We start from the raw sequence: 23,246 nt of genomic DNA on the forward strand, positions 1-23,246 counted from the left end.
TATTTATTTGATTTTATTTAACCTTTATTTAAGCAGGAATATGCCGACTGAGATTCAAAATCTCTTTTATAAGAGAACCCTGGCCAAGACAGCAGCAAACAAGTTTCATATAAAAGAACAAACAACAGACAAAACAAAGAGCTGTAAAAATCTAAAGGTACAGTGTAAAAGGAATCAATATATAAAAACAAGGCTGTTTTGTACCTTGTGTATTCCTCATAGAGCTTATTTAAGATCTGGTTTGTTCACTGAGGTTTTGTTGTCAGTGAGCCTCGTGGATCCTGTGCTGCAGACAGGACAGCTGGTTCTGAGGACAGCGATGCCATAACAAAGTCAGTTTTGTGTTTTTGAAGGATCGACACTTCAGACAATGAAAAAAAAATCATTGCAACAGTTTATGAAGTCTTCAGTATGATTTGTATGAGAAGAGGAGAACTATTGAAAGCATAGCCTACCCACATGAATTGTTTGTTGTTTGCTGGTTTGTCATTCAAAGTATGTGTCGTCTGTATGGAATGAGAAAATATTCCAAACTAACATGAGGGTACAGCCTTGAAATGAAAATCTATATCCATGTTATACTGTTGTCAGAAATGTCTGATGCTTGGGAAGCAACACTGACTTTACATTCAGTAAGATAAGAGAAGATAAGATAAGACTTTATTGATCCCACACTGGGGAAATTAAATAAGCAAAAAGGGTCAAGATAAATACAATAAAGGATACAGAATAAAAGATCAACTATGTATATGTACATCTTGTACAGATTATTAAAATACTAATTTCCATAAAAAAAATACTACTGCCCATAAAATACTATTGCCAATATTTTTATGAGAAAACCTACCAATGCCATATGCTGAAGTTGTACTTGAGAAATACTGTTGCCAATATGGATAATGGATACGATGTTATTGCACAGTTGAAAAAATACGCAGCAAATTGAATATTGCACCAGATGAAATGGATAATGTGAGCATGTATTAGCGTAAATAACAGTGGTACAAAAATCTGTAGGTTTATGATGTAGAATTGGGAAAAACGTCACGTGATGCTGGAGTCAAACAGTCTGACAGCTGTTGGGATGAAGGACCTGTGGTAGAGTCCTTTCTTACACACTGGATGCAGCAGTCTGTTACTGAAGGAGCTGCTTAAGCCCCCTACCGTCTCATGCAGGGGGGATAGGGGTTGTCCATGATCAATGTCAGCTTGGCTTACAGCCTCCTCTCACCCATCATCGACGGTGTCCAGAGGGCAGTCCAGGACAAAGCCTGCTCCCCCGATCAGATTGTTCAGTCTTTAGTGTCCTCCCCTTCTCAAATCCAGGCTTCTCTTCACGTCTCCTGAGCTGCTCTGAACAGCAGATGTTGTAAAATGCAGCAATGAGCGCTGACAAGTTAATCATGCTTACATTGACAGGAAACAGATTTGTTTTCATAGTAAAATTCACACTTTGATTTGCAGCAAAGAAAACAAACTGTAGGTGTGATTGCGCCCATTGAGAGTGATCACAGACACATTGACAAGCTCAGAAGTAGCACGTTGGTCTTCTGATTTTTTGGGGGTGGTGATATTTGAGGAAAGGAGAAAGGAGAGCTGACGGAGTCATTTGGGGTCAACCAAGAGCTTCACTCACTGCACAAGTCTGTAATCTAATTTGTCACTTTGTCTGTTTGGATCTTTTTCTTATTGTCTCTCGCGTGTGTCTAAATCTGTTTCTGAGTCATATTTTAATAGTGTGCTGGTGCAGTCTAGATGTGAGATACAGGAATTGTAAATGCATTTTCACGCCAATGTTCTTATACTTTTTTATTCTCTTTGCCTCTGTTTGTCCCTCTGTCACCTCACAGGTTTTATTTGGTCAGTGGTGGAGTGCCCCTCATCATCTGCGGGGTCACGGCAGCCGTCAATATAGACAACTATGGCAGCGGGGAGCAAGCGCCGTAGTAAGTCTAACATTTGCTTCTGCTCTCAAGGTTGAATTACACCCTCTGTTGATACTTTGCACCATTTTATACACCTGGACAAAGTGTTTTCCCCATTAGGTGTTTATTCTTTTCAGAAATAAACCTTCATTTATGTGTATCCGTATAGCATGTGCTTATATTAATGCTGTTTGAACTGTGTGTACAGTATACTGTATGCAGAGAAAAAGGATTCACTGGAAACACGTTAAAACAAGTGATAGAACTGGTATTCATGTGTGTTGCAGCTGCTGGATGGCATGGGAGCCCAGTCTGGGAGCCTTCTTTGGCCCTGTGGCCTTCATCGTCCTGGTTACGTGCATCTACTTCCTCTGTACCTTCATCCAGCTGCGGCGACACCCGGAAAAGAAGTACGAGCTCAAACAGCTGACGGAGGAGCAGCAAAGGCTAGCCGCCGTCGACGTGCCGACCCACTGTCACCAGGGAGCCGAGCCTGGGGCCCTGGCAGCACCACCTAGTGGGAGCCACTGCCCCGCCGGCTGCCCTGGTGTTCCCATCAACCCCGCGCTGCTGGCCAATGAGCACTCCTTCAAGGCTCAGTTACGAACGGCAGCCTTCACCCTTTTCCTGTTCCTGGCTACCTGGACTTTTGGGGCACTGGCCGTGTCGCAGGGCCACTTCCTGGACATGATCTTCAGCTGCCTTTACGGTGCCTTCTCCGTCACCCTTGGCCTCTTCATCCTCATCCATCACTGCGCCAAGCGTGATGATGTCTGGCATTGCTGGTGTTCCTGTTGTCCCGGACGACGCGCCAATGCCTGCTCTGGTGCCCATGGGCCTGCTCAAGCGCGGCCCAAGGTCAACGTGAATGGAGATACCCCCGGGCATGGCCATGGTCACAGCCACTGCCACCACGACTCACCATGTCAGGGAAAAACACTGATAAGCTGCAGTCATGGCAGTTTAGGTCATTGTAAACACGCCGCCCTTCCATCCTCACAAAATCACGTGACGTGTCTGGCACCTGTGACGCCGTGCTGCGCCGCCCTGCATAGCCAGCAGCTCATGGAAGAGGAGCCAGCAGCTACACATGTGCTGCTACACGCTGACCCAGAGGGTTATCGGCCAGGGATCCAGTTACACCCCTGCCTAAAGAGCAGCACCAGGACTAAAGGCCGTCACTTGAGCCGCCGGGCCGGGGCCGGTGCTTGCGGAGCAGGGAGTGAGAGGGAGTACGCCTATCACATCCCGTCCAGCGTGGATGGAGGCAGCGTGCACAGCTCACACACTGACAGCCCCCACAGCACACATGAGCGCCATGCCCACATCTGCCCACATCTGGCCCACGAAGGCCACCATGATGGGCATCACACATGCCACGCTGCTGCAGCCACCACGCACGAGGCCCTGGCATGCCATAATCCCTGCCACAGGCATATCTGCTGTGCCAAGGCAGACCTTTTCCCTTCTCTGTGTCCGGCAGAGGCCGGCGACACAGGCGTCTTCCTGTGTGGCTGCGGCAAAGTGGCTGAGCAGGACCCAATGACAGCACATCATCTGGAGATGCATGCCCCGCGCAGACAATCCTACCCCCAGAACCCACCCAATCAGAATGGGATTCTAAAGGGGGGCCTCCATGAAGGACTCCTATACACCTCGGACAGCACAGGGAATATACGCACTGGACCCTGGAAGAATGAAACTACTGTGTAGTGCGGGTAGGAAAAACAGGGGATAATAGGCAGCACCCCTGCCTCATCCCGCCAAAAATAAACTCTGGCCTCCCTTTCTAGAATACAAAAAAAAGGAAAAAAAAAAGAATTGAACAGCATTTTAAACATCACAATCAGCGTGGGATGTTTTTATTTTAATGTCCTCATGTTTTTATGTGTGCTGTTTTACTGTACAGATATCTCGTAAATGCTCCCTGAAGAGCCTCCATACACAGAACAGAATCTCTCTAAACCAAGAAGAATTTGTGAAATGTGTGTCAATCATACCATCAGATGTAATTGAAGGTATTTCCACTGTTCCATATTACTACAGATCTCTCTATATATACAAGAAAATGAATGGTTGTATGTATGAATATGTGTGTTAGTGCTCAAAGGCAACACGCTGCAAGATTTTTTTACACTTTCTGAAATCTGAATCCATCAAATAGTCCACGATGACAGTGAACCTTCAGTACTTTTGGCATCCATGTTTTAGACGACTAAACCAGCAATTTTAGACTTCATCGGTATTTTTGCCATTCAGTCAAGCAACTGTGAATATCTGCTAGAGATTTTCTAAATAATATACAAAGATACTGTCGCTTGACAGAGATGTGTGGATGCCGGTTAAGTTGTGAAAATTCAGAGCAACAGAAAAAGAGAAGTGAAATTATGCATCCTCTTCCAGGTTGGTATTGATCGTGCTGTCTGTATGTTGTCTTCACTGTTGTGTTTCTTTCTTTTTTTTTTCTGGAGAGAAGTAAATAACAGCAGCATCAACAGCAACAGTGTGGCCATTGTGAAAAGAGAGCTGATGTCACTGAGTCAATGGATCCAGTGCGATTCTTCTGAACACTGAGCCACGTCCTCACAGCGAGCTCATTGCCAAACTAGCGTGCAGGTTTTTTTTATTCCCCTCAGCTTAGCTCGCACAGGCTATCAAACCTTTTAAAATCACTCACATGTTTTAGGAAAAGAATTGTGTGATTATAGAAGAAACAATAAGCTGATTTGGGAAACCTGCCCGTGACCAATGTTCTATTATTTCCCCTCGTATTAAAACTAATAAAACATTTTAGCCAACCTCACCCACTATTAGCTACAGCCACAAAATGACACATGGCAGAAATTAGTGCAGATGCAATCCCTTTATATGCTATTTATTTTTAATTTCTCTGAAGCTACGAAGCATGCATGCCTCGCTGTATGTAGCTGTGTGCTATAGTTTAATAGTGTAAATGAATGCTCTTCCATGAACGTATTATTTGCCTCGACCCGATACGACTGCTGCAGCTTGCCATGTATCATTTTTGTCACACTAAGCCTAGTTCCCAACAAATGCTGTATTATTTCCTACTCGTAATCTCCATTTGACGACGCTTTAAGCTTAGGTTTATCCTAAAATCCAGTCCAGAAAATCGTAATGCTCTTGGATCTGCTTTGGTAGATAGCTTGTGTCAGGAGAGGCCAAGGTTGAAGTATGGATCGTTTTCTTTTTTGTTACTATGAAGGTCACATTCTCTTTGAAGAATTGCTACTCAAAAGAGGAGAAGAGGCTCTGTATTGACTGGGAGGCACTTGTTTGTTTTATGAATGATATTGAGTATGATACTCCAGACAAAACCATCCTACATTTCATCAGAAAAGCCAAACTTAAAAAAATGTACACCCAAGCAGCGCATATAATCTCACAGCAAACCCTGCTCTCGGCATGCACACCATCTCTTTATCCATCTTGTGCACTCTTGTCTGTGTATATAGAACCAGTTTCTGATGAATTATTTTATATGAGATTTAAGATATTTAAGAATAAAAAAAAAGTCTATATGTAAAGAAAGTTGTATGGGAAAAAAACTGACCTCTCAATGTTAATACTCAGTATCTGAGTTTAGAAAATGTCCTTTTTGTTTTCAAATGCCTTTTTTTGTTGCAGTTTTAGTTGACGTCATAAAGTATGCAGACTCGCCATGTGTTGTGAGACTTATCCTGTCATATCAGAACTAGAAATGCACTATCCATAATAATAACATTTGGCCTGCCAGAATAGAATTGGTCACTCACAGTCTGTTTATTATAGAGAAGTGTGTTCAGACAGAAGTATTTGAATTAAAAAAGCGACTTCTGCAGACAAGAAAAGAGCAACATTAATGTGATACTCCCTTTATTTGGACGGTAGGCTTTGAATAGTGAAAGGAGACATCAAGTATGATACATGAACCTCATAGCTTTGCACAGGGCCACTGGAGTTATTTCCAGGGTCTAGGACAAAATGGGATATTATGGGCCCATCTTATGAGTCATAAAACAGTGGCCCACAGTTGATCAAACAATATGGGCTCCTTTGAGCCACCGTAGATGCGTGCAGTCAGTGGCCCTGGCTTTATAGTTATTGGAAAGGGATTTGTAACAGTATCACAACAAAACATCTGAAACCAGCCTCTCCTGCTAAACCCACATTAAACTGAGGGAACATTGGTCTAGGTTAATTGCTGTACAACATGTGTATTTGCTGGTGGTGTGTTTTAGGAGCAGTCTGGGCTTTTCAGTGTCTGTGAGGCGATGTGTTTGGTATCATAGGCCACTGTAGGCCAACTTCTTTGTTGTCATCAGTAGCAGACGTACTGCCCTAAACAAGCTTGCTGACTTAGTTTCAGCTCACCAGACGGCTGCTGGAATATTCACCTGTGGTACTGTGACAAAACCTAAAGCCAGTTTTCACTTTTTTCTACATTGACACAGATTCCAATAAATGTATTTTTTCACCATGCAATGGATGAGAGCATCTTTGGCTTGTGTGTGTGTGTGTGTGCATGTGTGTCTGCCATGTGTGAGCGGAGAGTGCATTTAACGCCGATGACGATGAATGTGAGTGAAAGAAAAAGCCTGTTTTTATTTCTCAATTCTCTCCATAATGTGTTTATTTCTTCTGACAGCATGATGGAGATTGAGATGCCTTACGGAGCCACCACAGGGGAGGAATTCAAATGATAGCAGGCTTGACTGCTGCTATGTGTGTGTGTGTGCGTATGTGTGTGTGTGTTGTGCATGCCCAGACTTTGTACACATACATGCACAGGCATCCACATGTGCACGCGTCACCCAGGAAATGAGACGGTGTGTCTTCCGTGCATCCCAAATCACACCTAGGTCTGGCAGGCCATGAAATGCCTGAACACGTTTAATATGCAGCTGGAGGTTTTTTTCCTATTCCGAGGCCACATGACTCCCCCTCCCCACCATCAGATTATTCGTCTGACTGAAAGCCATGTGAAATGTCAGACCCCATCTCTCCTTCTCTGTCTGCTATGAAGACTCAGACTGAACATGTACTGCAGGGTGTCCATGAAAGGTGAGTCCTGGACGTCTGAAGCCAGTATCTTTCCCAAAGCACAGGATGATTTTGTGTGCTGCACTGCCAAGTGAGCTGCAGTGGTGATTAAATAGATAATTAGTATAAGGCTATGATGGCTTTAATTACCAGGGGTGTCTTTGAACCAATAAGTGTGCTTTTCCCAGAATGTGCTGTCACTTACAGAGAGTCAGTAAAACAAAAGGATGCTTCACTATGAGGTTTTAAGACTGCAGGCCGCGGTAGGTTGGACCAGTGGTTGGTGAAGGGAGAAATTGGCCCAGGACGGCATCTGTTTCATTAAAAATTTATCTGGTTTAAGTAACACAGATGTGTGTTTATGATACAATTAACTGTGTTTTAATTTCCTGTTGTAATAAATGGGTTTGTAAATAGAGAGTAGGAGCAGAGAGAGGGGGAGATGAAGTGAGAGTGTCCCACTTTCAATGCATACATCCTCCTGAGGAGACTAGATGTTGTGAGTGATGATGTATGTGTTTGTTTTTTTTTTTCTGTGGGCAAGAGAAATCAGATGTGGAACAGGGACTCCATACATACTGTCTGATCGGATTTCACTGAGGGTTTCACGTAATGATGGAGGAGGTTTACATGTGATGGAGTGCTTGATTTTTGAGTCTCTTTGTTGGCCCATCTCTTGACACTTGCGGAAAATGCTTTTGTCTTTCACCGACAGGTTTCTTCAAGGGTGTAGATCAATCCCACAATGTATGGCACACAAATGGATGATGTTCTTCCTTAATGTAGACACATGTATGCTTTGTCTTAAGCAATCACAAATCATATTCAATTTCTCACAGGCTGCGTTCTCCTGTCTCTGCGTGCCTTGGGCTCCCTCGCTCTCTTTTTACCCCTCGCATGTTTAGCAATTCTCTCTCCACCCTAATAACAAAGCCAGCTCTTTCAGCACCAGCCTTGGCAGACAAGGCTTGCGATAGAAGGCTGTGATCGTCATGCTAATGCCGTCCTTGACTTAAATAACATGCGGGAGACTGGCAGTGTGGGAGAGCGAGGCAGGGCGGGAGAGCGAGGCAGAGCTGCAGAGTGAATGGAGGGAGGCAGAGAGGGGGGATTTGGATGGATAGTTTGAGGCTTATGGGAAGAAAGAAACAGAAGGAGTGAGGTGGAGAGATCAAAGAGGAAGAGAAGACAGAAAGAGGTGGGCAAAACTTCTTATTAGATATCATCACTTGGTTTCTTGGAAGCTACGTTTCTAATGGGTATGTGTGTGTGTCCATGAAATTTCTCCATGTGTGTTGGAATGTGTGTGTCTGACTTAATTTCTGTCTAAGGCTATGGTAGTGATGGAAACTATTTAAGAGCATGAGACACAGATTTTTAGTAATTTCCTCATCTTTGTTCAGCCTGTGGAAACTGTTGTAGGCTATGATGGCTTCTGCAGTTCAGGACCAGCTTAAACAGGTCAGAGAAAACAACCCTCATGATGTCATGATGATGTCATCGGGGTTATCTTGCTTGCATTTGGAGGCTTTAGCATGTGTTACAAACTAGCTGAGCTCTCCTTCATAGAGTTGTACCATTTTTTAAGTCCTTATACTTTGCAGGTTGTAATAATAACTACATGGACAATTTTTAGATACTTATTTTCTATTTTATGCTAGAGCATCAAATATTGACACTTTGGCTGCTCTGGCCATCCAGCACATTCTCATCTCAGTGATGCACAAAGCCTTCCACCCCGAAAGTCTTTCTAACACATAGTTAATGCTGTGAAACATCACAGTTTGGTTAGGTTTAGGCACCAAAACTACGGTCTCCTGCTCCTTGCTCTTTATACTACATCACCTCACTCTGGGCATCTAATATTCCTGTGGATGGGTTTACAGCGGCGTTAGATGAAAGCCTGTGAGTCTCATACAGACGACAGACGTACGTTTTGCTTCTCTATGAGACGCAGAGGGGTGTGATAAAGCATCAGTATTTGACACTCTGGGAACGACACCAGGCTCGGTGTTGTGCACGCTGGCTCACTGTCACACTGTCATGCCTTAAAGGGACACTTGAGTAGCACAGAGCCTTCGTCAGTGTTATTAGTAACACCTGTAATTTGTCCTGCTGCTGCTCTGGTCGGTAATAGTAATTGCAAACTTAATCAGCAGTTATTTGGACTCATGTCTTCAGTCAAATGTAAGTCCAATATTCACTCTTCTTTCAGCTCTTTTTGGGGTCTTTAATTTGCTAAATGCTCGACTATCTTTGGCCTGCTGTGGGTAGAAATGACAGCACTAGTGCAGTCAGGCGATAACTTTCTGGGTTTGTCACTATGAGTGGCAGTTTCAGCGTTACAAATTGTAATTTAATCCATTGTTCGTATAAATATTGATTGATGCTGCTATACATAAAGCGCTGAACACCACCCTTCCACTGTATGGTAGCGTTAGTGATGATGCAGTCATAGTGACATAGCAATTGACAGTGATGTATACGCCTGTGAAACATATTGCTCTGTCATCCATTATTCACTCGGAAGAAACCGTCTACTTTTCCTTACTCAGACTTGTAGTTGTTTGCCTGCCGGGCAAAGGATGGGACGTATGTTAATGCAGCGCACAGGGGCTCCAGACATGGGAAAACAAAACCAGCTCTATTGGTTTATTTGGTTGTCATAGCCGTGTTTTGCCTCAGTATATGTCTCCCTCTGCAGAGGTTGCCTTCCAGCCAATCGCTATCTCTCAGCTTCCCCACAAGAAGACCTCTGAAAACTTACATCACTTGTCAAAGCACATGAAAGTAATGAACAAAAACCCCAACCTATTTTACCGAGCTCAACCCCATTCTGCTATTTCACAGTGGCTTACTGTCAACACAGCCACACCTGATTCCCAGTGTATGATGTGACAATCTGAGGTAGCTCCTCATTCTGAAGAAAGAACGGCTGAGTGACATGTCTGAATATTCCCTGTAACTTCTTTTCTTGTCACAGCCATTGGCCCCTGCTGCGATACTGAATTTCTTAATGCATCAAATCCTTTGTGAGTATTGTGATGCATGCCAAAGACTGACTCAGGTAAGTGTGAATACTACCGCGCTCTCTAACTCAAAGCTGTGTGTTGGGTTCGGAAGGAGCCAGCGACTGCCAATCTGTGTTGTTCTATGTGTTTGATAGTCCTGCATCTCCCCTCCCACCCCCGCAGCCCCTATTTGTTATTTATAGCTTCCTCTAATGGTGATGCAACATGGTACAACTGGAAAGGAGCAAAGAATCATGTGATGGTTTTAATGCAACAATCCAGTGGATTATGGGGGCCTAAGAGGCTGCTGCTGCAGTCTGTAGCATCAAGGCTCCAACATGACAGTCAGGCTGGGCTGAAGCCGACCAGCTCCCTCCCCTCCTCCCCCCTCGTCCTCCCTCCTTCAGTGGAGAGAGAACAGGACAGCTGGGGACGGCATGGTGGGCAGAGGACCAGGGAGCAGGGAGGAGAATGGAGAGGATGGAGAGGGAGGAGGGAAGCCAGGAGATTATGCTACAGTAGCTGTTTGTTATGGCTGTGTTAAATCCTACACACCACCTCTATATCCAGACAATGAAAAGTCATCCTCTGAAAGGAGAAAGAATCATTTATAAAGTGCAAAGTGATTGGAGTTATCCCCCTATTTCATTAAAAAAAAAAAAAACATTGCAACAGCTCAACAGTTTGTCATGTTTGGAATCCAACACAACACAGTTTACTACAGGCTACAGCAGTTTTTATTTCATGGAAATGTAGACTTTACTCTGTAGAAATGTAAATTACATATAATTAGTATTTTATAAGATGATTCCAAAATTTTTAGACACAATATGCTCAAATAAGACTTTTAGGCAAACAAAATAAGAAATAGAGATTTTAGCATTTCACCTCCATAATTATATTTGTGACTATGTGGTGAAGAAATATGGAGCCCCAAAGCCATCTAAAAGGCAGTGAAAAGTTATCAGACTGGCAAAAAAAATGTATCAGAATACACAAATGTTGTTGGTTAAATGTTAGATTTATTAAAAATAATAATAAGTATAAGTATAAAGCTCCAGTTAAAAACAAGAAAGGCTTTTTTTTTTATTTTTAATTGGTCGATGAAATAAATAAATGTGTCTTCACGCACATTTAATCATTTTCTGTTCCCTGTTTTCCCCAAGCAACATTTCCAGTTTCCCTTCCATGATAATGAGAGTGGTGAGCCCATGTATGTGTAGGTCAGGTCTTGGTCTGGCGCTCAGAGTGTATAACATCAGCCGTGATGCTACAGAGCTGCAGAGAGCTTTCATCATACAGCTACATCTGACAATGCAGGGAATGTTAATAGCCAGTATAAAAGCTTAAAGCTCCCCTCCAGACATGTGTTCAGATGTATAAAAAAAACCACTGTACTTTGACTAATAGTGTGTTTCTGATCTGATTTTTCCCATATAATAAATTCTATTATCTTGTTCAAATTCTGAAAATTCTCCCTCATTAAACTCATTAAGGAAAATCCCAAATCTATGATTATGCAAATAAGTGTCATTTCTACTTTAGAGAAAGGTCCCTTCTCAGTGTTTGTGTATTGGAGGAGTCAGGTTTCCACGTCACTTTTGGACCAGGATCAGCTCCCAAACTATTTGTGATGTCACAAATCATGCTTGTATGTCCACCGCTGAAAACTGGAATTTCAGTACAGTTCATTTTTTCCACTGATGAGTTCTGGGAATCTCAGATTGTGCTTGTGCACTTGACTCTTAAAGGCTTTAAGCTTGCAGCCAAATGTGCAAATGTGAGTTCTGACACGGAGAAACATTCACAGAGCTCCTCATGCTTTTCCTCTCGCTGTGACAGAAATCAAGGCCTTGCTAAAATGAAAGCCATGAGTTGGTAGGAGCCACAGAAACCGTTGCAGTTCACTCACAGTATGAAAACAGATAGTGATGTTAATGCATGATGTAATGTAGCTGGTAGCGCCTTTGATTGTCAACAATTTAAACGCACTGAAACATTTGATTTCCAGTCCTGTCTTTGGTTTCAAATGACTGCCTTTTTCTGCTCTCTATACAGGAATGCCATCTAGTGGTTAAACCTGGTAACTTGAGGTGTTGAAGGACAAGTGGATGTCAGTGGGTAGCCTTTATTTACAGCATGTGTGAGGTGATGACAGGTCATCAGGCAGATTAATGCATGAGCTGGCTTCCTCTTTGTGGAGGGAGAAGGTTTTCTCACAAAAAGAGGAACTCATCATAAACCAAATGAGAGATGATCTCTGCGACTGCCACTGCCAGACAGAAAACACAAACAAGGATTATGCAAATAGTTGAGTTCAAAACATGAGTCATCTTGAAATTTCCACATGTATGGGAGTGTAATTGCAAGACTGATCTGCGAGGCACAAAATATTGTCTTGGCCAAGTGCAGCAGAAACATCGGGGCATTGATCTCGGCTTTCCAATTGGCGTCCTGCTTATGCCGAGACAGGCCTATTTAATAGATTTTTATTAAGTGAAACATTAGCCAGCTTAAGTAATTAAGTGTTGAGATGGAGATGAAAAATGGCGAGTCTCACTGAACTCCAGCCCCCAGCCAAATGCAAATGCATGCAGGGATACACTCAAAGTCCTTCCTTTCTCTCTTCCTGTGAAGCATTATCATGTGGCAAGTCCATGGGCGACGTTCATGAATGTTTGTTCGACTGTAACAGATCAAGTTTTACTGCAGCTAGTTAACCTGCGTTCATAGCAGAGATTATGCCGGTATATTGTTTTGTCTGCAAGGCCTGATGAATATGCATTTCTTTCCCTCCCTGACTTTTATGCCCAAGTGCTTCCTCACCCTCATGCAAGCACAGACACACACACACTCAAATATGCACAGGGCACTTTCGGCAACAGTCCTGATCCACACACATACAATGCTGTTTACACACAGCTGCCTTTCAGAATTGTAAAGCATTCAGTAACTCACCTCACTGGAGATACATTTTTCATTCCTTTAGACATTTATTGGTATGTACTGCAGTGATGTTGCTGTTGTGGCTGATGAACTAATTAACCTGCTCTTTGACATATTTTTGCATTACATGCATTACATGCATTATGTCCTCAAGACTGTAAACTAAAAACTTCACAGTAGAAAGGACAAAAAGATCAGTCCAGAGAAATGACACAGAAATGCAAAAATAATAGAGATGACACAAAACTGATGAGACATAGAGAAGTACATTTAAAAGATACAAACGTTAAGGAAGTACATACGAATTAGCAATAAGTAGTTCTATTTTGTACATGCTACACTCTAATAGGCTTCATTATTAGTTTATCCCATTCTGGCTCTGCCTCGGCACCTGATCAGACAGATCTTTGCACTCACTGTCCAATCAGGAGGTAGAAATCACGCAGTATAAAACCCAACGGCACTCCCTGCTCACCTCCCTTTTCCACTCAGCCACCTGTTAGTTCTACCTCACGAGAGACCAAGCTCTGCTCCATCTGCACCTCATCATTGCCATCCTTTGATAGCCATAACGCCTGCTTATGCAGCCTTGGCTGGTGGCACCAAGCCCACTGGAGGATTCCTACCCTCACTTCCCCATGAATGACAGTGGCAATTCGTGGAGTTAGTCTGATCCTTCCACACTAGCCGGGTGCCAGCATGGAGGCAGCAACAGCTCAGAGGACCACCCAATTTCCATTATAGCAAGCACATTTCTTGGACAAGCACGTAGTGATGCTGTAGAGGCTGATCCAGCACGTAGAGTTTGCCACAACAGTGACGGTGGTATCCTAATCCCGCTCGGCCTGATGTTGGCTGCTCACCTGCTGGTGCTCCTTGAGCTGCTGCACATGAGAAATCTCCAGCAGTGGTTTATGTGGCTGAGGTTGTATCCAAAAAATTCTAAACTCCGCTGGCTCTGAATCCTTTGCCAGGTGTTTCCCAGATCTAGTCCGAATGACAGTAGTAACCCCTGGGTGATCCCAGAGCTGCCAGCAGTATGAGCAGGGGGTAGCATCTCCTCTCGTCCAATCCTGGGATAGTGCTTTGTGGTTTGGTGGTTGAGAAGGAGAAGTTGATAGGTTAAGGCGTCCCTGTTGCTGTGGTCTTCACGATCCAAAGCACATGGGCCCCCTCCACCTCCAGGGCGTACAAGGTCTGGTACTCGGGAGCTTCTTTTGTCCCTCGCTATGGCTAAGAGAGGACCTTATTTGTGCATCTTTCATGCATGTCTGTCAGTGGGGATAGGGGAGCTGTAAGGTTATCACCTCCGCCTTCAGGTCCAGGGTCATTCAGCTGAGGGCCTCCCCCGTTACCGAAATATGGGAGTCCAGGAAGCTCCACTGTTCACTCAACAGTTTAGTAACTCATTGCATATGTGATGCTATTCATAGAATCTGTGCAGCAATAGGTCCTGCCCTGCTGACAGGACTCAGGGAGCACTACGGCTGGGCATTGCCTCATCCATTGTCCTGTTCAGAATCCTGTCAGTGGAGGTCATCTGCCTGGCCGTGTCTTGGTCCTCCTCGTCCCCCTTGGTGCAGTCATAACTCAGGGATATGACATGTGACTCTGTGTCTCAGTCAGTACTTAGTGCTATGTGTGTGGAGGCACTTGAGTGAGTGCAAAGGTCTGTCTGAAGTGGCAAGGAGGGGATAAACCAATAGCAAAGCCTGTTACAGGGCTATGCAGTTGCTCATAGAACTGGAGTTGCATCTGGTAATTAATATTTTCTGTTTACAGTGTATCCATGGACGCACAGAGAACTATGACTGAATTAGTGGTAAGCTGAAGAAAATTTTGAAACGTGATGATTCTCAGGTATGTTCTGTAGTTTTTTCTAGGATTTCTAAGCCGATTTATAGAAGTTTATTTGTGATGGGATTTAGAGATAATGATACCTTTGGAAACTAAAAATCACACCGAATCTGAAAATATGTCTGTGTCATGTCTGTGTATTCCGATTTGACTGATTATTCGAATGCTTACACTTTTGAAGCAAATTGCTGGCTGAATCAGTTGGGCAGACTATTTTCCTGGCATGCACCTTTACCTGTCTCTCACCCCTCACACAGTAATTTAGTCTTCCAGTTAGTCTTTTCCACAGTGCTTCTCTAAAAGGTTTATTGGGCCTCTCGGTGAGAGGTAATAGCACGTAATGTTGTGTTTTCCTGCCTCACTCTGAAACACTGTTTTGATATTTGAGTGTGCAACAATGCTTGCTAAAAAGAAATGAGCTTGACAGCAAAACTGGACTGTGACCAGCAGATATTAATACATCCATGACTAAGGCACGCAAGGCACACAGCCATGCTGCAATAAGGACAAGACTGTTAGCGATTTGTTGTCACTGCACTAATTTGTGTTTGATCAGTGCCGGTCGTTGAGCAGTCACAGAAGCCTGTGTATAACAAAGTACAATATGTAAATAAACAGAAAATGTACTGTGTTTAAAGATGCCATTACGTGAAAAATGTTGTTAGTCATGGGGAAAAATTAATATTGGTAACTATGTATTGTAGGTTTGTTTAATGTAAATTTTATGAATTATCAGTCTGTGTTACTTCAATGACAAAAGTCTCTGGAGACCTGAGGTACTACATGTTTGATTAAACACCCGCACACGAGGTTATAATTCAAATGGAGTCACTGTGATCTGATTCACTGAGCTAAAATGTGTATTTTAAGATTTTCTTTTAAACCATCAACTGCCATCCGCTCCACCAGCTGCAGAAGCAACATAGAGACCTAAAGCATCTCCCCCACAGCTCTCAGTCCTGTCCACGGGGATAGCTTTCAACTTCCTGTAGTAACTACAGGAATCAAGACTGTTTCCATTTCTTTGCTTTTGCTGTGTTTCCTTCTGTAATCCCCAGATATTACTGTAGGTCAACCCACAGAAAGCTTGTCACGCTTAATGAAATTGGAAGAGTTACAAGTCGAGCAAAGTTGCCTTGTAGCAAGTGTTTTACTGTGCGCCTTTGTGGGTGTCTCCATGCTGTTTCTGCGCACACGGTTTGTGTACTTCCTTTTTCGGTCAAAGTTAGTTTTTTCTACTTTTTAACAAGGTCAGGAAAACAGATGTCACCATGGTTTTTCAGATACATCTCTTATTGTGGACGTCTGAACCCTGAACACATATTTTAAAGAAGAGCCGATGAGTGTGAAGGTGAGAGCCTGACAGACTTTTGGGAATGCCAAAGCAATTTGTGGTAAAGCTACACCTTCAAAACACTGCAGGTTGTAGCCTGCAGCGTAACATCACTGTGGCCCCAATGCAAATACTTGTTCTTTCTTTCATCAACATTTACAGCATTGACTACAATAAGTCCCACTAGGACAACTTTGATGTATAACATGTTTCAAATGTTCACAGTTTACACAGTTTCAGGCTTCTCACTTCTGGCTGTCTACTGTCAATACCTGCTGACATGACAGTCATCGCTGGCAGATCTTATCAGCTGCAACTTGCTAGGTAATTAAACAAAAGTTAGCTCCCTGTGGTGTTGAAAACATTGTTTCCAGTTGACTTTTTAATGTTTGCATGGCTCATTTTACAGTGAGTCTTAAACATATACACTTGAAGGCCACATACATGATAACATTTTAGGGGACTGAGGCTAAAGCTGCAGGCAGCATCTTCATTGTCTGATGATCCATGAAGAAAAGATGAACATAAAGACCCAGCACTGTTCTTGCATTGCAGTCTAGAGGTAGTTAGTACAGTATTCAAAGCATGACATGGAAAAATACATTCTAACTTATTTGTTTGCAGGGTAGAAATTGAGATTTGTAAGGAGGTGAAGCCTTAAATGATCTAAATTTTAAACATGTCATTCTCTACTGTAAGGAAACTATTGGTCAGTTACAGCTCGTACAGAACGCAGCAGCACGTGTTCTGATGAAAACCAGACAGCGAGCCCACATTACTCCTATCTTAAAATCTTTACATTGGTTTCCTGTCTGTCGCAGAATTCATTTTAAATTTCTTCTATTGGTTTTTATCTCGCTGAATGGCTCTGCCCCCTCCCGTCTGTCCAACATGGTTAAGATTTATGTGCCTGCTGATGGATGTTTTATCTTATCTGCCTGTTTTTATTCTACTTTATTTTATTTTCCTTGTTTTTATTGTTTTATCATGTTATTATGATTTACTTTCACGCTAAACACAATTGCATCATAAGAATGAAGTGTATTCTTATCCTTATTCTCTGCTGGTATTCCACCTTCATGTATGCATGTTATTTCCACTTTTTTTTTTTAATTTCCAGCATTTTCAGTTTTTGACATACAAATGAAAATTCTCATACAAACAGGTTGATGGAAATGCCACTAGAGATAACATTAGAGTGCCTAGTTTTAGTGTACACCAGCAAACATTATTAATTTCCTTTAACTCCTCTTTAGCCTTCTATGATTTTGCTGCCACTGGTATAAATCTGAAATGTAAAGAAAAAGACTTCGGGATAAAACATTTGCATATTCGCAGCGTAAAATCAATACTATATGCTGCTAAATGTGGTTTCAGCTGGTTCCACACTTCGCTCTTGCTCATTTAAAAACAACGCTTCAGTAGACTTCATGCATAGCTCAACATCCCAAAGCCTTTGTGCTTTGCTAAGTCACATATTCTCACAGGAGCTTCACCGCCGAGACTCAACCCTGAGCTACTCTTTTAGAGCGTCATATTTGAACTGTCGACTCTTGTCAAACTTTTGATACCTCGCAGGGGGGTTTTTTTCTGGGCCACATCTGCTAGCATTCACTGTTCCCCAAGGGCAGACAACTGTCCACACGCTTGACCTTCCAGCTTCGTCATGGCTCTGCTCTCTAACAATACTGTCCAGACAGCAGAGGTCAACCAGCCTGGGACACAGCCCTCTTGTTCTATTTGTGTGGGTTTTTGTGTCTGTTATTTACTGATGTGCACTGACTTTATCTATAAATGAGTATTTAAAGGGGGGTTAATACTTCTACTAGTCCAATAAGCAGTGCAACTTTAGCTTTTTTAAAATGTTTATTTCACTGCTTGTTGCTGCATTGAACTGATATTTATTGTCGCACAGTGTGGCCCAGTGTGGTTGACCCATTTATCAAGACGCATACGACCAAATGTGAGTCAGCTACGATGCATGTATTTCATGATTTGGCCAGATTTTGGAGATGCAGACAGTTTTAGGCAAAGACTCAGCTCCAGCCAGCAGGACATTTGCCAGCTTTCATAACATTTTGCCAGATGGAACTGGATCACTGTACCTGGGTCAGTCCCGGGAGGTATTTCATCAAAAGTCCAATAATAAGGCCACCAATGTTCCAAGCTATTTTGGCTAGTTGGATGGGGTTTCTGCTGCATCATGTCTCACTTACATCACCCTCTGGGATCATTTTGCAAAGTCTATTGAATTAACTAGTTTGTGAACTGACCCTGCTCCAGTTAATGTCTCACATGTAATTAGAATTGTTTTTTGTTTTAGAAGTGAGACTTTTATTTTGCACTGATTTGAGTCCCAGAAGTAAAGCCACTGTTTTCATAAAAAAAAAAAAAAAAAAAGATTTCACCTCAACACAACACACCCAAACAAAAAGATGCTTTGTTATTATCTCAGTCACGTTGTATTTTTCACACCCTTATCTTACATTTCTGCTACGATGGTTAAACATTTTTGGACCCAAAAGCATGACTCACAGATGGCAGATGGAGTGTTCTTGCTTGAATTGTCAGGCAGACATCTGCAACAGGTAGGCAGTCAAAACAGGCAACCAGTTTCCAAAGGGGCAGAAACTCACAGGCAGATTATTAAAAAAGGCAGGCAGGGGTCCATAACAGAGCAGGCAGAAAGCAGGGAGGAAACAGGCTGGGAAGCTGTGGTTTGGATGGCTCGGATCTGAAATCTGATCAGCGCGTAGCAGGAGGCTAAATGAGGAATGAGAAGCAGGGGTGGGGGTGGGGATCAGGGCAACTGCAAGATGGGAATGACATGATCTGGAATGACAAGTGAGTTTGTGACCGGCAGGCAAAATAAACAGGAAAGAGAACAATGAATCAACAGAGGAGGAGGAGGAGGAGGAAGAGGAGGAGGAGGAGAGACTCTGGGAATGATCTCAAAGAATGCTGCTCACTCTCTGTTTTACATTTTTAATCTTGCAGTGGCCGCACTCCAGTGCATGATATCACTGCTCCCATCCGCTGTAAAAGACAAAACACTGGCTCTGACATCGCTGACTGGGGTGTGGCATGAAGTGCAACGCCGCTTGACTGTTCTAACCCACAAACTGAGAAGAGCCGTGTGAAGAAATCTAGCTAGAATGGATGAAAGTTAGAATTTAAAATAAAGAAAAAAAGAGTACGTTCATGTCTAAAATATGAGAATAGACAAAACTGACTTCGGATTCCAATGTCAAGCTCATCCCCACTGAGTGCCGCCTCACTCTAAATGATTCAGCCGTGCAGCAGTGAAGAGTTGTGAAGTATTTCCACAATCGGAGCTAATCCTTTTGAAGATGAAATACCTCTGAATGTATCTCTCAGTTGGCTGCTGTACAATGCCAACAAGGATCAAACAGACTGCCTTGTTCTCCAGTAATAAGTCATTGAGGGGATATGCCAGAATATGTATGATCTCATTAATTGCCTGGCTGCTGAAGTAAAAGCATTTTCCTCTATTATCTCTGCATGCCAGAACGCCGAGCAGTCAACAAATCTAATAGTGGCTCCCCTCTGCCTGACCAGAGAGGCCTCTCTATCACTGCTCAGCAGCCACAGGGCACCGCCGGCATAATAGCAATCTCATTCCCTGCCACCCCGGGCTCAGCTGGCACCCAGACAGGCTCTCCATCATCACTAGCATGCAGCACAAGATCATATTCAAATGGAGTGGGCAATTAAGATGGATCAAAGTGTATACAAATAGTATTGATCTGGAACAAGTACGCAGGAGTGTGACTGCATTAGTAATATGAAAGAGGAAGGGCTGCATTCCTCAGAGAGAGGGCTGGCATTCTCTGCACTGTGTCAGTAAAATGAAGTACATCTGCAGGATGCGACCAGGTGCTGTCAGGGTGTTCTCCCGCTACAGACCAACTGGTTTTCTGAAAGTTAAGACTTTGATTCCAAAGTAGGTCACCAACTCAGGGCTATGGCTTAAATCTAGAATATGACAAGACTGAGAAATTCTTCAAAGCCTGGACGCATATCAGCGAAGCGAAGAAGACTGGGTACATTTTTTCATTTAATAATCAGTGTTTGACAGAATGTGTGGGAAAGACTGGTAACAAGTAGACTGTCAGTTCATCTGAATTAGAATAAACGAATAGATAAAAAGTCTCAACAACAGCAGTGCCGTGAAGGTGAATGCGATTTTGTTTGTGTTGCTCAGCACTTAAGAATGACATGTCTTTAATAAACAATAAAAATCAATAATGCTTCTGTTACTCTGGATAATCCACAGAACAAGCTGTCAGCAGTTTCCATAGGCTCTTCTTATATAGTAGGACAAAGCTGAAATGGAAATTGTGGAACTTGGGAATCGTTCTGTACTCTGTCTGGAGATTTCAAGAGATACAGTATCTGAAATCCAAAAATATCCCCATGGCTACCAGCAGGTGTCATGATGGCAGCCGGTTCATTATAGCTTTGTGTCTATCAGCTGCTAACATCTCAGACAGACCTTTTCCACAGCACACATTCGGACTTGTCACATCTGAAACGGCACAGTTGTGCAATTAATGCAATTAATTATTGCTGTATTTGATTTAGGTATTCATGCCACATTCATGTCATATAGACGCTACAGTGATTTTGAGTTTCCAACTTGTAAACATGGTTTAAGTCAACGTCCGACTTTCTAAAAGCTCTGACACATACAAGTTGTTGTTTTCTAATAGACCTTTTTCATTGCAGACATTTTAACTTGTCACAGCAGGAAAAGCACAGGTGTGATTGATGAAAAATGACTGCTTCTGGTACTGTGCATGATGGCTCTCTGTCATGGCTCAGTGCAGTGGCTCTCAAACTGGGAACACGGAGCCACTTTGAGGGGAGAGGATGACCAGGGGAAAAATATGGATTGAAACAAAGTTGAAAGCATGATTTATGTAAGGACATCAAACAGCAATAGTTTTTTGATGTCGTCCTGCTGCCCTTTATTTCAGAAACATTTAGTTTGGATCCTGTTGTATTAGTTACTCTCCCAGTTAATGATTTTTAAAAACTGTGAGGTCGGTGGCACGATCTTTTTTCTGTTTCTGAAAGGGGGCTAGAAAGAGTCTGAGAACTCCTGGGACACTTGATGAAGCTGAACCACGGTAATTGAAATGTGTTTCACTTGACAAGTTCAAATGCCTGCCATGAAAAAAGTCTATAGGTCTGAAAACCAGACAAACGTGGACATCTAACATCTAACACCAGGCAGAAGGTGTTCATTGTGGTTAAATCCAGACTGAGGGTTATATTGTCTGTGGAAAGTATTTTTAACTCTAACGCAACCATTTCTGTAATCATACAACCATACTCTGCTGTGAACGTGGTCTTAGGCCCTGGAATTGTGCATCAAAGCGTGCTTTACTTGACATTTTACCAAGCCATCATTAATGGTGTCGGTTTCAAAATGTCTGCTGTGAAAAAGATAATTCAGACCACTGCCTCCCTGTCCAGCATTTGTCCCCAGTGTGTTCCTGCCTTTAATCATGAGCTCCACACATCATCACACCTGCTCCTAATGCCCTCATTGGCTCCCTCAGTATATATACCTGCCTTTCAGCACCAGTACTCTGCCATTCCAGCCCAGTGTTCCAGTCCTCTGTCTAACTTTTTGATCTTTGTGGACTGATGGTTGCCTGCTTTTGCGTCTTTAGATGTGGTGGTTGCCTGTTCTGTCTGCCTGTTGTTGAACCTTTTTCTGTTCAGCTCCCCTGTAAACTCTACTCTTACTCTACCTGTCCTGCCTGCGAGCCTTTGAGTCCACATCCTGCTCACCTGAGTTGCTACACCAGGCTTATATGTATATCCTTTAAAGAGCACCTGGAAGAGCTTGAATGGTAGGCCAGTGACACCTGCACACTTTCATAGAAAGTACTCAGATCCTTATAAGGAAAGTACTAACACCACACTGTAAAAATACTCTGTTACAAGTCTTCTATTGAAAATTGAAAATACTGAAAGCATAATCAGGAAAATGTTTTTAAAAAGTAAAAGAACTCAATGCAGAAAAATGTGCCCTGTTACTGTTGAATATGTAGATTTTTATTTCTCATGCATTCATGTAAAAGCAGGATTTTACTGCTGTGCTTGGTTGAGGTGAAGCAATTCTAATCTATTTTGCATCAGACTCAAAGTAATGAATATTTTCATGATGGACTGATCTGCGGACTATTTCCTCCATCAATCTGTTGGTGGTTTGGTTGGTAAAAATTATGAAGAGTGATAAATGGCGTCACAGTCCAGCCAATAGTCCAAACCTTAAAATTCTTAAAAATTACTTAAAATGCAGTACAGTGGACTAATGCAACTAACAGCACATATTAAGGGCTTCACCCCCTCGGTGAAAGCGGGCAGAGTAAGAGGAGATAACGAGCGCTAAGTGGAGGCTGTGAGTCACGCTGTGGACGGAGGCGTGCAGCCAGCTGGAGCATGCAGGCTGCAGCTCTCTCCGCTCAGCCTGCAACGGCTGCTCCGCGGGGAGGGCGGCAAGCAGACAACTGCAGCTCATGATCGCTCTCCACTGTGTCGCCTGTTTCTGTGGAGGTGTAGTAGTAGCCATGACAGCCTCAAACACCGGCCAGCATCCCCCTCCACCTCCACCGCCTCCTCCCACAGCACGCTGGAGACGGTCGATTCAGGCGCATTGCTGTGCTTCCCCCGCTTCCCCCGCCGAGTGTCCCGCAGTGACCATCAACTGACTGCCGGACTGCAGCGCCCAGTCGAACCCCGGTTGTGCTCGGTGTACCCAGAGATGCCATCTGCCTCATCTAATAACATTGCTGTCTGGGCTGAAATTCTTCGATTTATTTCTTGAGGGAATCAAAGTTGCTGCAATGGAGACTTCGGAGAGTGATGCAGCGGTAACACACTTGGGGAGAGATGAGGAAAGAGACGGGTATTATGATCTGGAGCATCTGCCCCCACTTCTTGAGGATGAGGTGAGACAGAGGGTGTTCTATGAAGAAGTGGCATTTGCATGTTATAATTTTTTGTGTAAAAAAGGTTAATTGCTTAACGTTACTGCAAGTTTGCATGACAAGAAACCTGTTTCATCACGAGTATGAAAGCAGCTTGTAGATGAAG

General features: G+C 43.1%; 2 protein-coding genes across 5 annotated transcripts in view; both read left to right on the forward strand.

The window, feature by feature from the left end:
* The window catches only part of adgra1b (adhesion G protein-coupled receptor A1b), a 149,251-nt gene extending 142,850 nt beyond the window's left edge, over positions 1-6,401 (forward strand). For both annotated transcript variants that reach the window (XM_076743519.1, XM_076743520.1), the window contains 2 exons: positions 1,851-1,946; positions 2,213-6,401. In XM_076743519.1, coding sequence (XP_076599634.1) covers positions 1,851-1,946; positions 2,213-3,638 — 1,522 coding nt within the window. In that variant the 3' untranslated portion in view covers positions 3,639-6,401. The remainder of the gene's footprint in view (positions 1-1,850; positions 1,947-2,212) is intronic.
* Positions 6,402-22,617: 16,216 nt separating this feature from the next.
* Positions 22,618-23,246, forward strand: part of kndc1 (kinase non-catalytic C-lobe domain containing 1) — a 36,869-nt gene continuing 36,240 nt past the window's right edge. Inside the window, exon 1 of one of the 3 annotated variants that reach the window (XM_076743035.1) lies at positions 22,618-23,101. In XM_076743035.1, coding sequence (XP_076599150.1) covers positions 22,997-23,101 — 105 coding nt within the window. In that variant the 5' untranslated portion in view covers positions 22,618-22,996. The remainder of the gene's footprint in view (positions 23,102-23,246) is intronic. The other 2 variants (XR_013077786.1, XM_076743036.1) reach the window with 2 other exon arrangements.

The sequence above is a fragment of the Chaetodon auriga genome, chromosome 11, assembly GCF_051107435.1.
Source record: "Chaetodon auriga isolate fChaAug3 chromosome 11, fChaAug3.hap1, whole genome shotgun sequence".
Lineage (NCBI taxonomy): Eukaryota > Metazoa > Chordata > Actinopteri > Chaetodontiformes > Chaetodontidae > Chaetodon > Chaetodon auriga.